This window comes from Periplaneta americana, chromosome 16 (assembly GCF_040183065.1).
Source record: "Periplaneta americana isolate PAMFEO1 chromosome 16, P.americana_PAMFEO1_priV1, whole genome shotgun sequence".
In the NCBI taxonomy this organism is placed as follows: domain Eukaryota; kingdom Metazoa; phylum Arthropoda; class Insecta; order Blattodea; family Blattidae; genus Periplaneta; species Periplaneta americana.
The window spans coordinates 97686615-97703115 of NC_091132.1; the positions used below are offsets into that span (position 1 = coordinate 97686615).

At 36.9% G+C, this 16501-nt stretch overlaps 1 protein-coding gene across 10 annotated transcripts in view; it reads left to right on the plus strand.

Annotated features, from left to right (window-relative positions):
• Nucleotides 1-16501, plus strand: part of CalpA (calpain A) — a 560472-nt gene that overhangs the window by 441972 nt on the left and 101999 nt on the right. For all 10 annotated transcript variants that reach the window (XM_069812566.1, XM_069812574.1, XM_069812571.1 and 7 more), the window contains one exon: nucleotides 12566-12683. In XM_069812566.1, coding sequence (XP_069668667.1) covers nucleotides 12566-12683 — 118 coding nt within the window. The remainder of the gene's footprint in view (nucleotides 1-12565; nucleotides 12684-16501) is intronic.

Below are 16501 nucleotides of genomic sequence, written 5' to 3' on the forward strand. Positions count from 1 at the left end.
AGGTTGTATTTTTAATTGTGTTAGCTTTGGACGGAGGAAAAAAAAAAAAAAAAAAAAGGGGAAAACTTCGCCTCTTTCATTTATGCCTTCAAGACTACTGCCGTGACTGGAGTCTTGCAATCGATATATTGTCACGACTTTCTTTATTTCGATCTTGGCCCGTACGGAAATCTATCTAGATTTCTCTGGCCAGAATTCTGGACGGAATCCGGTCATGCGGACAAATGGGTGACGCTCAATTTAAAATAGTGCAGAGAATAAAAATTCGATCGCGTCGAACTAACCCGTTACGGTAAATGAGCGCCTACCTTTAGTATTGGAACGTAACACTTACGGATACGGGGAGGAGGGAAGATTGTTCTGTGCAATGGCGCACCCAGGATTTTCTCTTGGGGGTGGTCCAATAAAAGGATGTTAGGCTACAGACTGCACACACATACAAACATACATTCTTCTAATTTTTTTTACAAAACAAAGTCCAGTCTTCTTGGCTTTTTCTTTAGTTTGTTAACATCTTGTGGAGAAACTGTGATATCACGATTGATTTTTTTGATAGGTTATTTTACGACGCTTTATCAACATCTTAGGTTATTTAGCGTTTGAATGAGATGAAGGTGATAATGCCGGTGAAATGAGCCCGGGATTCAGCACCGAAAGTTACCCAGCGTATGGTCATATTGGGTTGAGGGAAAACTCCGGAAAAAAACCTCAACCAGGTAAATTGCCCCGACCAGGAATCGAACGCGGGCCACGTGGTTTCACGGCCAGACGCGCTAGCCATTACTCCACAGGTGTGGATTGATGTTAAATAAAGTGTTATGTACAATTCACCTCAAAAAAGAATGAGACGACTCTTGGTCGTCGAAAGTTAAAGTTCTACAGCGCGATTCACTCGATATCGGCGTAGCCAGGAAGACATCTGGTCGTGCATGCGTAGGCCTATTTTCATCCTACTCCAAAGTGCACACCAGTGCAAAATGTTATCAGTTGTCTGTGTATTTCTGGTGTAGGTCTGTTTTTACGTTCTTGATCGTTTACCTTTCATGAAAGATTGAAATATACCTTGTAACACGAAAGTCATTCGCCAAAGTGTAAAAACAATATTAATTTTGAAATGACAAATGTAGACATATGGCAAAGACAGCAAGGAACATTATAAGGACTACACCAAAGACAACAAGGACCTCGACAAGGACAAAGATCAGGACCATGGTAACATACAAGAAACACGACAAACACCATGACAGGCATTATATCACGACATAGACCACCATAAGAATTAAAAGGACCAAAACTACGAAAAGGACTATTAGAAAGACAAGGACCACGGTAAGGACCAAAATCAGGACCATGATAATATACTACGACAAGAAACACAATAAACACCACGACAAGGATTACGATAAATACCACGACATAGGCCACGATAAGGACTTCGAAATTTACCAAGATAAGGATCATGACAAAGACAACAAATACCTAATAAGGACTACGACAAAAGCAGCATGGAGGACGATAAGAACTATTACATTGCCTACAATGATCACAATAAAGATAACAAAGATCACGATAAGGGACATGTCAAAGACAACAAGGACCACGACAAAAATAATAAAGATCACGATAAGGACCATGACAAGGAAAACAAGAACCAATATAAGAAACGCGGTATGGATAAAGACAAGGGCCACGAAAATAAATACGAAATAGACCAGGATAAGGACAAGGTTCATGATAAGAGTCACGACATGAACCACGATAAGAACCAAGACCATGATAAGGATCATAACAAAGACAACAAATATCACGATAAGGACGATGATAAGGACCACAACAAAGAGAAAGATTACGATAAAAAACGTGACAAAGACAACAGTGACCACGATAAGGATCGTGGCAAAGACAACAAGGATCATTATAAGATCTACGGCAACGATCACGATAAGGATCATGACATGGACTACGTAATAATCACCATAAGGACTTCGTCAAAGACAAGGACGATGTTAAGAACCATGACAACAGCAAAACAAAGACAAGGACCACGATAAGAATCACGACATGGGTCACGACAAACACTACGATAAGTATCACGATAAAGACCATGATAAACACTACGATAAGGTTCATAAAGACCAAGGCAGGGATAAGGACTATGCAAAAGATAATACGGACCACTATAAGAATCATGATAAGGATAAAGACGAGGACTACGATAAGGATCACGACATGGTCCACGACACGCACCACAAGGTTCAGGATAATAAGAACCATAACATGAACCACTTTAAGGACCGCGATACTGACTATGATAAGGATCACGACAAGGACTACGATAAGGACCAAGACCATGACAAGACAAGGATTAAGATAAGGGCTATTACAATGACAACAAAGACCACGACAAAGACAATAATGATCACGATAAAAAAACATGAGAAAGAGAATGAAGATCATGATAAGGACTATGCCAGAGACAACAAGGACCAATGTAAGATAGCGTGACATGGACGAAGACAAGAACCATGATAAGAATCGCGACATGGACCACGATAAGAACCATGACAAAGACAGAAAGAATGATAAGGGCCATTACAATGATAACTAGGACCACGACAAAGACAACAATGTTCACGATAAAAATATGACAAAGGCAACAATTATCACGGTAAGGACCATGTTAGAGACAACTAGGACCAATATAAGGACGCGATATGGACAAAGACAGGGACAGCTATAAGAATCACGACGTAGACCACGATAAGGACCAAGGCCACGATACGGACCATGACAAAAACTAGATCGAAAAAGGCCATTACAATGGCAAGAAGCACTGTGATAATGACCCAACAAAGCAGAGAATAACTACAACAGAGACAACAATGACCACGATAAAGACCATGGCAAAGACATCAAGGACCAATATAAGGACCTCGATAAGGAAAAGAACCACGATAAATATCGGCATGGACCACGATAAGTGTCATGGCATGGACCACGACATGCACCACGACAATGATCGCAGTAAGACACCATGGCTTGGACAACAATAATGACCACGATAAGTATTACGACAAAGAAAGAACGACCATTATAGGACCACGAACGAACGAACAAAAGGACAAGAATAATAACGACCCTAGTAAGGATCAAGACATGCATTGCAATACGGTTAACAATTATGACTAGAACATGAACACAAGGACTATGACAAGCATTACGACAAGCACCAAGGCCACGATTAGAACCATGATAAAGGCAACAAAGACCATGATTAGGATCACAACAAAGGCTACAATATGACGATAAGAATCACGAGAAAGACAAGGACCACGATTATGATGACGACATGGCCAACGGAAAGCACCACGACAAGGATTACAGTAACGACTACGATATGGTTCAAGACTAGGAATACGAAAGAACCACGATAAGGACCAAAATCACGATAAGTACCATGGCAAATATAACAAGAATTGTTACAAGAATTACAACAAGGACAAGGACCAGAATAAGGATCACGAAGAAGACAGCCACTTAAGGCCACGATTTCACAACATAGCTCGGGTCACAAAATATCATTGCTTCTCTGTACCGAATGGTAAATGCCTGCTGTGGAATCTAAATTCTGGACTGTTGCTAATATCACTGTCTTCTCTCTGTAGCTCATACAGTAGCGTGTCGGTTCCACTGGTTCCACTATATAACGGAAACGTCTCGTCTTCGATATCAGGCAAAACTTTTTTTTATTGAATTGTAATTAATTTTTTTAGAGTCCCTCAGCTGTCTGATATGTCGAAAAATGTGGAATAATTTATGCCCAATTTCTGGGTGTTACAAGTGGGCTGAACTTCGTCTAAAAAATAAATCTTACGTGGAAGTTAAAGTATTCTTCCTCAAACAAACATGAACTAAAAGAGACCTGACAACTTCAAATCTTGCTCACATGCCATCAGCTTCTATTACAGCTCTAAGTCGATCTGGCATGGATGTCACGAGATTGTGGAATAAGTTCTGATCCTCGGCGACATCTTCCCAAGCGTTAACACTTTGATTACACAATTCGTCTCTATTTCGAGGGCGTCTGTGGGCATAGGTGGCTATCCTCTTTTTCAGTTCCGCTTATAAATGTTCTATGACATTCAAATCAGGTGACTTCGGAGGCCAATGAATGATTTCGATCTCGAGTCTCCTTTGAAACCATCTTTGAATGCTTGCGGCATAGTGCACGGGACGGTTATTCTGCTGGAACAGCAGTCGGGAAAACGTTCTCGGGCGGAGGGAAGGAATATGTTTTCCCGCATTAAGCCGGTCATCGATGCGTTCTGTAATGCCAGACCCATCGTAAGATATCCACCCCAACACGATATGCTAGCCACCGGCGTGGCTCAGTCGGTTAAAGCTCGTTTCACATTATACGTCACATCAACGTCGCGTCACGGACCAGCAGCGTTACATCAAAACATTGTACAACGCGTTTTGTATGGTAGCGTTCACATATACAGGCAACGTCACGGACCATCAACTGCACGGACCGTCTGGGATTCTCGAGGAGAATGTTTTGACGTGATGGAACCTGTACGTGGACGGTTTTTTCTGCTAGACAGCTAGACTCTAGCAGCACCGTTACACATTAACATGTCGTAGCTGCTATGAGAGAAAATCAATTGTACTGTAATTTTTAGGATTCATATATAAATGTCTAAGGAAAGCATAGAAAAAATTTGGAATCAAAATCTTTTTTAGGCAGTGACAAAAAAATTACTAACTTCGAAGTCGCCCGTTCAAAATAGACATCGACACTCTCAAAAGTGATAAGCGACAAACTTTTCAATTTACATGGGGAGTCAAAGCGAGAGAAATGTTTAGAAAGAATGAAAATTACTTTAAAAAGTGGCTCATATTCAAAACCTGTACCGGTTTACGAGTTACGGCGAGTTTAATGCGGGGGTTTGCGTGGCGGACTTTCTTATGCAGAGCGGCAACTTTTATCTGTTAGAACTGCGGATTCTCATAGAAATTATCGCTCTGATTCGAAATTCAAAATATTTCCATTGCTTAAGATTTTCGAGTTAACCGTGAGTTTTGAAATGTAGGTAATTAAAATATTCCTAGTAAGAATATAAATAACATCTATGTTAATTAAACACTAGTATGGCATAATTTGAAATTGAGAAAAAAGAAAAGAAAGAATTTATTATCGTATTACTGTCATTATTATTATTATTATTATTATTATTATTATTATTATTATTATTATTATTATTACTTACTTACTTACCTACCTACAAATAGCTTTTAAGGAACCCGCAGGTTCATTGCCCCCCTCACATAAGCCCGCCATCAGTCCCTATCCTGTGCAAGATTAATCCAGTCTCTATCATCGTATCCCACCTCCCTCAAATCCATTTTAATATTATCCTCCCATCTACGTCTCGGCCTCCCCAAAGGCCTTTTTCCCTCCGGCCTCCCAACTAACACACTATATGCAGTTCTGGATTCGCCCATGTGCTACATGCCCTGCCCATCTCAAACGTCTGGATTTAATGCTCCTAATTATGACAGGTGAAGAATACAATGCGTGCAGTTCTGCGTTGTGTAACTTTCTCCATTCTCCTGTAACTTCATCCCTTTTAGCCCCAAATATATTCCTAAGAACCTTATTCTCAAACACCCTTAACCTCTGTTCCTATCTCAAAGTGAGAGTCCAAGTTTTAACAACAATAAACAACAATAAAGAACAACGGGTAATATAACTGCCTTATAAATTCTAAATTTCAGATTTTTTGACAGCAGACTAGATGACAAATCTTCTCAACCGAATAATAACACGCATTTCCCATATTTTTCTGAGTCTGATTTCCTCCCTAGTGCCATTTATATTTGTTACTGTTGCTCCAAGATATTTTAATTTTTCCACCTCTTCGAAGGATAAATTATTATTATTATTATTATTATTATTATTATTATTATTATTATTATTATTATTATTTTGAAAACAAATTTGAAATCAGAGCGATGATTTCTATGAGAATCCGCAGTTCTAACAGATAAAAGTTGTCGCTCTGCATAAGAAAGTCCGCCACGCAAACTCCCGCATTAAACTCGCCGCAACTCGCAAACCGATACAGGTTTTGAATATCAGCCACTTTTAAAAGTAATTTTCTTTCTGTCTACATTTCTCTCGCTTTGAACCCACATCTAACGTGAAAAATAAAAAAAGTTTGTCGCTTATCAACTTTCAATATGTCAATGCCTATTTTGAACGGGTGACTTCGAAGTTAATATTTTTTTTCTCACTGTCCATAAAAGATTTTGATTTCAATTTTTTTCTATGTTTTCCTTAGACATTTATATATGAATCCTAAAAATTACAGTGCAATTGCTTGTCTCTCATAGAAGCTACGACATTGTTTGAGAGCAATGGCTGCTTCTCTATTCTTGATGACGCATGCAAACTGACGGTCACTTGCCGTTAAGTGTGAATGAGTTTGCATTGGACGTGACGGTGACGGTGATGGTCCGTGACGTTGATGTTCCGTATAATGTGAATCGAGCTTAAGGCTCTCGCATGCCGGTCTGAAGTTGCGCTCGGGCCCGGGTTCGATGCCCGCTTGGGCTGATTCCCTGGTTGGGTTTTTCCGAGGTTATCCCCAACCTTAAGGTGAATGCCAGGTAATCTATGGCGAATCCTTAGCCTCCTTGGCCTAATCTCGCCAAATACCATATCGCTATCACCAATCTCATTGACTCTAAATAACCTAGTAGTTGATACAGCTTCGTTAAATAACCAACTAAAAAAACACGATATGCTAAATCGATCTTTCACGTCGGTGCACATAGAGCTGATCATGTCGGAGGCTATCCTCATGATTGACATGGACAGGACCTTCGTAATTACTCGAGATGGTTGTTTCGTCGGAGAAAATTACATTTCTCCAATCGAAATCCACTCGATTGGTTGCGAAGGCAAGACGGTCGACAGCTTATGCTTTTCCTAATATTTCAATTTGCGCAGCCCTCCGGCTCCTAATACCGCGGCTCCTCAAACCTGTTGATCACAATCTGTGAAGAACCGGGAAAGTTAGATGCTGCTCTTACTTCGTTAGCAGTCCGAAAGGGGTCCTGTCGAACTGTCTCGAATAAGGAAGCATCGTCTTCCAATGAAGAAACCCGCGGACGCCCAGAAATAGGGTGACTTTCGACCCCCCCCCCCCTGAATTTTGGTAACGATGAACCCACCTCAATGCTGTACTGCCAGGAACACCGACCAAACGGCCAGCAGATCTGACCCCATATCCAGCCTCAACTAGAGCTGTAAGTCGCTGTCTCATGTCACGTCGGTTCGCCATTACGATGAGAAATGAGGGATGACGATAATACTTTAGTGTAGACAATGATTATTTAACATAATAAAGAATTATTGAAATAAGTGGCATCTTACACAGTAAGAGTTAATGAATCGACCCTAAATTAAATATTTAAATAACAGGATATAACAGGAAGTCCAATTGTTGCGAAACTAATCAAATTAAATCCAATTACATTAAGTAAAAAAACTCCAAGCTATGACACCACTTGCTACAGCTAAATTGTAGGATATTAACGTAAGTATTGAATAGGTCCGTGCTTATGTGTTGGACGACGAAACCAAACGTCGAAAGTTCGAATCTTGCCGAGAAATGTTACTACTTTTTTATAATGTAAATCAAACTTCTAACTACAATCATTCATATTTCTTACATTATTTATTAATATTTATAGCCAACATTGAATTTGTAATGGAAAGGCTTTAGAAACCTAATATGGAATTTGTGATCTGTAGTGACATAAACATCTCTCGGAACTTTTCCGTAAAAGTAAAGTAAATTCACTCCTTGAAACTGAAAACCTTAGTCGTAGAGTAATTTTCCCAACCAGCATATAAACTGGAAGTAGTATAACCATCGATAAAACTTTTATACACAGAATTAGACTGAATTCCTATTCGACAGAACCTATAATCAATGGCTTGTCTGAACATGATAAACAAATCCTAAGTGTTTCCAATGTCACTGAACAATTTCAAAATATGAATTTAAAAACTAAAAAAGAGTCGTAGATGCTGAATATAGTGATTATTTATGTCTACAAAATGAATCCTGGAAAAACATATATGATACTGGTGCTACTAATATTAAGAGTAAATGTAATGTGTTTTTCACTTCATTTCAGAATCACTTCAGTGAATGTTCTCCACTCAATGTTGTGAAAAAAATTCAAAAGTAAAAAAATGTAGATGACGCAGGGACTTAAAAATCTCATGTATTAAAAAGAAGAATCTATATGTAATGAGTAGCAATGTAATGATCCTCATGTTCTTAAATATTACAAGAAGTACTGTGTAATTTTATCAAAAGTTATAAAAGAGGCAAAAAGAATACATTTGAATAGAAAAGTACAAAATTCAGATAATCCAAATTAAAGCTATTCGGAATATTATTAAAGTTAAACTTGTAGATATCCTAAGAAATAAAATATATATATTTTTTTCATTAAAACCAGTGATTATAAAGTAGAGGATCCCAAATCTATTGAAAATTTTTTTAACGCCTTATAGTATTTAGGCTAGTACATAAATATTATTGACAACTTAAACATTCAACGGTTTGCAAAAGATACTGCAATTGGTTACTTAATAGGTGCATTCAATAATTAGTATTAATATATGTAATTAGTCAATAACTGTAACAGTGCTTCTTCATTAAATCATAACATGAATAAAATTGAATACACATTAAATTAAATAGCATTGCAAACACGTAGATAAAATAGTTAAAATCAACTGAATGGGTGAGAATGAAATAGTCCAAAACCATACTTTTAACAAAAATTGTTTTGTGCGAGTGCATTTCTTACACATATGGGAAAGCTACTAATAAAATATTGTAATAATTACTCGACAAATGACAGACCTACGGACTCTAAACATTTGTAAAAATTCTGTGTGGCTTAGGAATAATTTTTAATTTCATTGTAATAGTTATATATATCAATGGTGTAAATGCATTCATCATTTATTAGATTATCGTTTATAAAGTTATAATTTGTAATTTTGTATTGTCTGTGATCATTAACACTTAATCTCAGGACTTTGTAAAAAAAACTATTTCAACGTTATTTATAGGCCTACAAAAAAAAATTGTTGTTATAGACTAAGAATCGAACCCGATCTTTTCTACACAACACGCATGTCTTAGCATCTGAGCTATTGAAACGACACGAAAGCTTTCCTTTCTGTCATGAAAGTCCAATGTCGATTTAACTACACGATGTATGTACAGCTGTCAAAAAAAAAAGTGGCCGCACTCGTGAACAGCGAATATTTTCAAAGTCCACTTCGGGTCGCGGCGATGTTACACGATGCATGTGCTTGTACAAGCAGTTCCGGAACTATGAAAGCGTTCCATATCTACGCCTCGTGGACCAGTGGTAGAGTGCTTGTTTAATGATTCAAAGGTCGTGGGTTCGGGCCTTCTTCAAGTTTTCATTTTATTTTTTAATCTTTCTTTAGAGATGTAAATGATATTCAAATTATCATTTATATCCAGTTATCGTTCTTTATGGATATCACGTTATTTATATTTTGTTATCGTTCTTTAGAGATATGAACAAAATTCAGGTCATCATTTGTATTCTATTATCGTATTATAACGATAAGAATAATAATTATTATTGTATTTCTAATGGGGGTTAGCCGTATTTTACATATGTATGTTAGAGCTATAGTTTTATACACAAAAAAGATAAGCATAAAGAGAAATGGAAAAGAAAATTAAATTAGCTTACGCGATGTAAACAAAACATAAATAATCCGTAAATTAGGCATTGCGATTGCAAAACAAATATCAGGTATCTATTTGTAACATACAAAAACATTAACAACACACATACGTAACACTTCTATAACACAAATATGCAGCTTTCCGTACCATACATCATAAATTAATACACAATAGTCACACAAACACAATCAAACCATAATTACGACATTGCGACGACATCAAGCATCACATAACTGACTCACATACATAACAAATCAAGCATCCGTTACAACACATACACTTCAACATAGTAACCACATTTTTAAAAGTTACAAATTTGGCTCCAAGAAGAATAAATAGGACACTGTTACTAATTACTATTCTTCTACAATTTCTTAAATACATCTGTAATAAATCTGTGAAATTCCGATATGAATAATATTCACGTTTTTTATATTGTTATCGTTCTTTAGCGATTTAAATAATATTCAAGTTATCATTTATATTCTGTTTTCCTTCATTAGCATTATAAAACAATATTCAAGTTATTTATATTGTTATTGTTCTTTCGCAATATATTAATTAAACAAACCGATATTTATCATTTATATTCTGTTATCGTTCTTTAGTGAGACTGTATAAATAATATTCAAGTTATTTATATTGTAATCGTTCTTTAGCGATATAAATAACAAATTTAATATTAGGTTTGGAAAAATCCAGTTGCATAATACTGGTATTAGTTTTTCTTTTTGTATTATTACATACAATTGAACCACAATAAAATGAAAAGGAGTAACGAGGAATTGAACCTGAGACGTTGACATCTAAATTCCGACTTCGTCCGCTGAGCTACGAGAGCAAAAGTGTGGAAACATTTTTGGAAAAATTGGCCCAATCGCACTCTAAGATCTTCTGATGATTCGTAGAAGCTAGTCCAGGATGCGGGGGGCAAAGGCTAATTGAGATTTCCCGGTCTCTGACCGGGTCAAACATCCTGATAGAATTAATATTTAACCCTTGCCGTGACTTTCGGTGAAGTCCGGAGGGCCCAATTAGTCAAATCCACTCTCCTCATCTCCACGCTTGGGCCCCTTGGAATTTAATAAAATGCGAAAGAGATTGTGATGTGCGGAAAGCAACGGGATGTTACCGCATTTAGGCCTATCCTTCCTAAGAAAACTGCAAACATGAACAAAGGAAGCTTTTAATAGAAGAAGAAGGATCTTCTGCGGACCTCTGGAAAAATAACTAAGGAAGAGACTAGTGAAGTGCTTTGTGTGGAGTGTGGCATTGTATGGGGAAGGAACATGGACATTACGACGAAATGAAGAGAAACGAATTGAAGCATTTGAAATGTGGATGTGGAGAAGAACGGTGCGTGTAAAGTGGACAGGCAGAATAAGAAATAAAATTGTGTTTGAAAAAGTGAGTGAAGAAAGAATGATGCTGAAACTGATTAGAAAGAGAAAAAGGAATTGGTTGGGTCTCTGGTTGAAAAGAATAATGGACGACATTAGGATATGTGGATCATATGCGGAGACTAAGAGGAAGGCAGAAAATAGGAAAGATTGGAGATTGCTGGGTTTGCAGTTAAAGACCTGCCCATGGACAGAACATTTATGTGTGTATGTTCAGAATGCCTGGAATATCGTGTCTAAGAACAGTCGCTATTTGCAAAGACTAGTCAATTCCATGCCCACTCGACTGCAAGATGATCGAGATAAGAGGAAGATAGACTAAATATTGAATTATGGCTTTTTGTTTTGTTTTTTGAACGCTTAATTGTTTGAATATTTTAAGGCCGACGCCAGTAAATTTGTTATGTTTATGCCACGAAAGATATTTTATTGAGAATAAAATCTTTTTTCTTTCCATTTGCAGCCACAATATCATAATGATAATGATAAAGTCATGGCATAATATATTAATGAACCTGATGTTAATTACTAAAATAATCATAAAAGAAAAAGGAGCCATTATGTCTAGTTTGTCTCTCTCAAAAACAGAACAAAAAAGGACATAAAAAGCACGAGGTTGTAGTCGAACGCAGGACCTCATGAATAAGACGCCTGAATGCTACCATTATGCTATCGAATAACACACAGTATACTTCAATTATAACTGTAGATATCAGGCAACGTGGTCCAACAACATGTAACATCGCCTGTCTCCGAATTGTAGCGAAGATACCCGAAGGGAACTTTGATACAGGAGAGCGGCCACTTTTTCTTTTGACAGCTGTACATATATAGGTTGTCTATTTTTTACGTCATATTACCATATTTTTTGCAGTTTTTGAAGTGAATTTCGGAACGATGCTAGTAACAAACCAACTAGCCTGAATTTAAGTATCTCAGTATTCGTTATCTTGTGTAGCATTGCTCTGATCTCCGATCATGCGCAGTGTCTTACATCTGAGACTTAGGAATATTCAATTGTCTCATTCTTTTCTTGGGGAACTGTACATGTACGTAAATCATTTCGGCGAAATTATAGATAACGGAATTATATGCTATCAATGCTTAAAAATTCAGTAAAAATGTCACAACTTATCACTTTGAGGGGGGGGTCCGGACCCCCTCCCCCATCGGTGCGCCCTTGGCTCTGTGTGTTTACATCCTAAAACAAAAACAAATTTCAGAGTTGCCATTGTATGCACGGGAAATTAAGTAGGAGGTACAATTTTTTGACTTTTCCTGCAGTTCTGATATTTTAAATTTGTAATAAAATATATCTTAATTACTTCTCTTTTATTTTAGGTGATTGCTGGTTGTTGGCAGCTGTGGCGAACCTCACGCTCAGCAAGAGGTTATTTTCTCAAATTGTACCAGATGACCAAGGCTTCGGAGATAAATATGCTGGCATATTCCACTTCAGGTACGCCACATTTACATGAGAAATTCGAAGTTGGTATGACATGAAAAAAGTTATCTTCTATTAAATGCAAGTCTGATTTTAATTAGATTACACAAAGAGCAAAGACAATAACAAGAAAAACGTTCGTTCACATCACATATGCCCACGATAATACGTCTGATAGGACTTACATCTATCAAATCAATGTGTGATGTCCAAGGTCTCATCAGTTCAACATTTCCAGGAATTTCCGTCAAAGAAAAAGATGGTCTTTGCCTCTGCCATTCAGATGCAGTCTGTGTGTTGGTCAGTTATTTAAGTAATACAACATTATTTGTAGAGAGCAGTCTATTACTAGACTTGGGAATTTTCGGTTTAATGCACCTGCCAAATGTCCTCTTAATCTTCAAATTTACTGCTGTCTTTCATAGCTTTCAATTTAATAATTTTATTTCATTCTTTGCTTCACTCAATTACAGAGTTAAGAATTGTGATTCTATTCAGTTAGTTCAGAAATCTGGTTCCATCCAGTTGGTCAAGGATCTCTGTATCATATATAAAATGTTTACATTCCCATTTATCATCAGGAATTTTGAATAAGGAATTAGAATTTATATCTCTCCTAAAAAGGACTATTCATGAGCAAATGAAATGCTTCAAAAGAGAATTTAATACACACCAGTCCACACCTGTGGAATAACGGTTAGCGCGTCTGGCCACGAAACCAGGTGGCCCGGGTTTCGATTCCCGGTCGGGGCAAGTTACCTGGTTGAGGTTTTTCCGGGGTTTTCCCTCAGCCCAATATGAGCAAATGCTGGGTAACTATTGGTGCTGGACTCCGGACTCATTTCACCGGCATTATCACCTTTATTTCATTCAGACGCTAAATAACTCCCAAATATAACTGGTTTGCTTACTGAATTAGACGTTTCAAAAAAAAGACAATATGAGGTCGTGAAAGCTACTCATTAGGTAATACTGCATTCCAGCCAACCTGCATTAATTAGTTTGGATTAATTAATCTCTTTCAGGAGATTTTTTTATCACATAGCATTCTGTAGAAGTTGACACAAGAATATTGAAGTTAACTTCAGTGCATAGCATTGTTTTCAGGATGTCATGGACAGCTGAGTTTCATCTCTTGCATATAAGGCATTCATATGCGTAAACTCTCGTTCTGTTGGTGAATGACTTAGGACAAAGAGAAAAGAAACTCAATATTTTAAGAATATTTGAATACTGCAGATTGTGACAATTGAAGTGGGGAATAATTTTCACTTGCTGACGGCTGATGCAATAAAACAGTCGTTCCCCTTTGAAGCCAAGTTTCTCTTTAAATCACACAATATGTATTACTTCAAGCAGTTGGCTACGGACTGAAAGACCGGGGTTCGATTCTGGGTGGTGACGGGATTTTCTCGTGGTTAAACTTCCAAAACGTCGTTTATACTAGTTACGAAGCAATCACGAAAATATATCCTGTTTTGCGTACCCGCACTACTTATCGGACATCCGTTTCAATATTGAGATATCCGAGTTGTGTCTCGCACATTTTCCTTCCCACTTAACCAGACTGAGGACTGGCCACCAACTGCAGTACGACTTAGTAGGTGTGGTTAAAAATGTGACTTTGTACAGTTGAACATTTACGGCAGAAATTTGTATGATATGACATAGATATACTAAAACCTGCTTATTTCGCCTTATCTTAATTGGGCCATTTTGTGAAGTATCTATTAATTCCTCTTTGTCGACTGTTTTCTTGCTTCGTCTGATGTTTCTTACACTCACACTATTCATTTTTACGTTAGAGGTGGTTTGTAGGCCTACCTTACTGATGGTTTCTTATAATTTATATACGTTAGGATGTGAATGATAGATAGAACATAACATTCAGCGTCGAATGAAAACTTTCGCAAGCATTCGTAGTTCGTGTCAGAGAACAGGAGAATTTTGTCCATAGTGACGGTGGAAATTTACTTTCAGGCTCGATGTAATTTTCTAACACATAATCTGAAAACTGACGTACAGCTTCGTCGTCTGGTTCAATGGTCATAATATCGTTTCAGAAACAATCGTCTAGATCAGTGATGTCAAAGCAAGCGCATTTTTCTGACCTTGACGTCGTGCGCGGGCAGCAAGCGCTAAGTATGGAAAGAGGAAGGGTTGTGTGTATGAATAAGCAACCTGTTGGATTAAGAAAACAGTGGTCCACAAACTTCAAACGGAACGTGAAATTTTATGTCATTTTTATATGGTTTCTTTCTGTTTAATATTATCTATATTATCTGTAAAACAAAAGTACTAACACTGATTTCTTAATATTGCACTTGTGTTTTAAATCTTAATAACATAATAGAGAGATAAGAAGGAATATTCACTTAAATTCCATAGTAGTATAATATTATACTGTATTAAGTGGATGAAACACATAATTCATAAAGAAAGTGATAGGCCTATTCCAAACAAAGAGATTGAGTATGACATGATAAGTTGGAATTTATATTGATGGTATCTTTAGCTTTACAAAAGTAATCAATAAACTAATCAAAACAATATTACAGTACAAAGCAAAGTTACCTAGATACTGTATCTGTTTTAAGTGTAACTAATATTACATAACAAAACTCTTATCGCATTATGCTTTTAAGGTGATATTTGTGAGCAACTTCCTATAATCAGAATATTAAATTATTTCTCGAAATCTGCTGAAGCTATAGAGCTGACACTTTTACAACACATGGGCACGTATCTTTTGCTTATGATGTAACAGTAGTTGCTTTGTTAATTCATTTCCTTACAAACGATTTCCATACGAATATTTTCAAAATTTTCAATACACTTCTTCAGTAATACGTATATACGGTATATTAGATTTACGAAAACATTCTGTAAGGCTACTAAATAAATAGGCCTATACCTGAAAATTTCACCTTTCTATACGAAAAGTTGAGAAAATATTTCTTTTGAAAAAAAAATCAAACTTGTGAAAAATGAGCATTAAAATTAAAACTTACATTCTTATAATGCACTTATACTTCTCAGGCAAATCTAAAAATTAACATGGATACAGTTTTAATAAGTTCTCTTCCCTTTATCTATTGAATCAGTGCTGGCCATCCCTGAATATAGCTCGACCAAGCGGCATATACCACCTCTTTTGTCTGTCCCTTTCCTTTCCGCTGTAAAGCGCGCGCTTGCTCCTGTGGGAATCAATTGACATGCCTGGTCTAGCTCGTCGGGTGTGAGGAAAGAAAGTCCAAAGAATGTTTTTAAGAAGCAAAAAATTTCACTCTCGCTAACATATTTTTTTACAAGACCCAAAGATTATATTTTGCGAAACCAGGTTTTTGCCAAGGTGGAAGCGACATTCTTTCAGATTTGTAGTTGGCCAAATGACGAGAACAGCAGAATGAATATCCACTTCAAAGTCAACACAGACAGCACTCGGAGAAAAACTGTCTGATAAATGATTCATAAGATGATAAAGGGCCGTTTTGTACGTATCAAGAGACTTATTGGTCAATAAACATTAAAATGACGGTATGTATGTATAATTCTTAAAATCATGAACCACGAATAGTTGCTTAAACAGTGAGAAGCAGCTTTGAAAAAGTACCGTCCATAAATAACGTATAACAAGTTTCAAAACGACAAGTTTTCCGATGTCGTCAGCCCTACAATGCTATTCTGGACATTGTTAACAAGTCTAATGTAGTTGTTAAGTTGTTTAGGTACTCAGGTAAAATTGCGTGCAGCTCCTATAGTTCCCTAGATAATTTAGGACGAAGTCTCATACGATCAGTGTGCATATTCTTCTTAATCAGAACGACATCTTT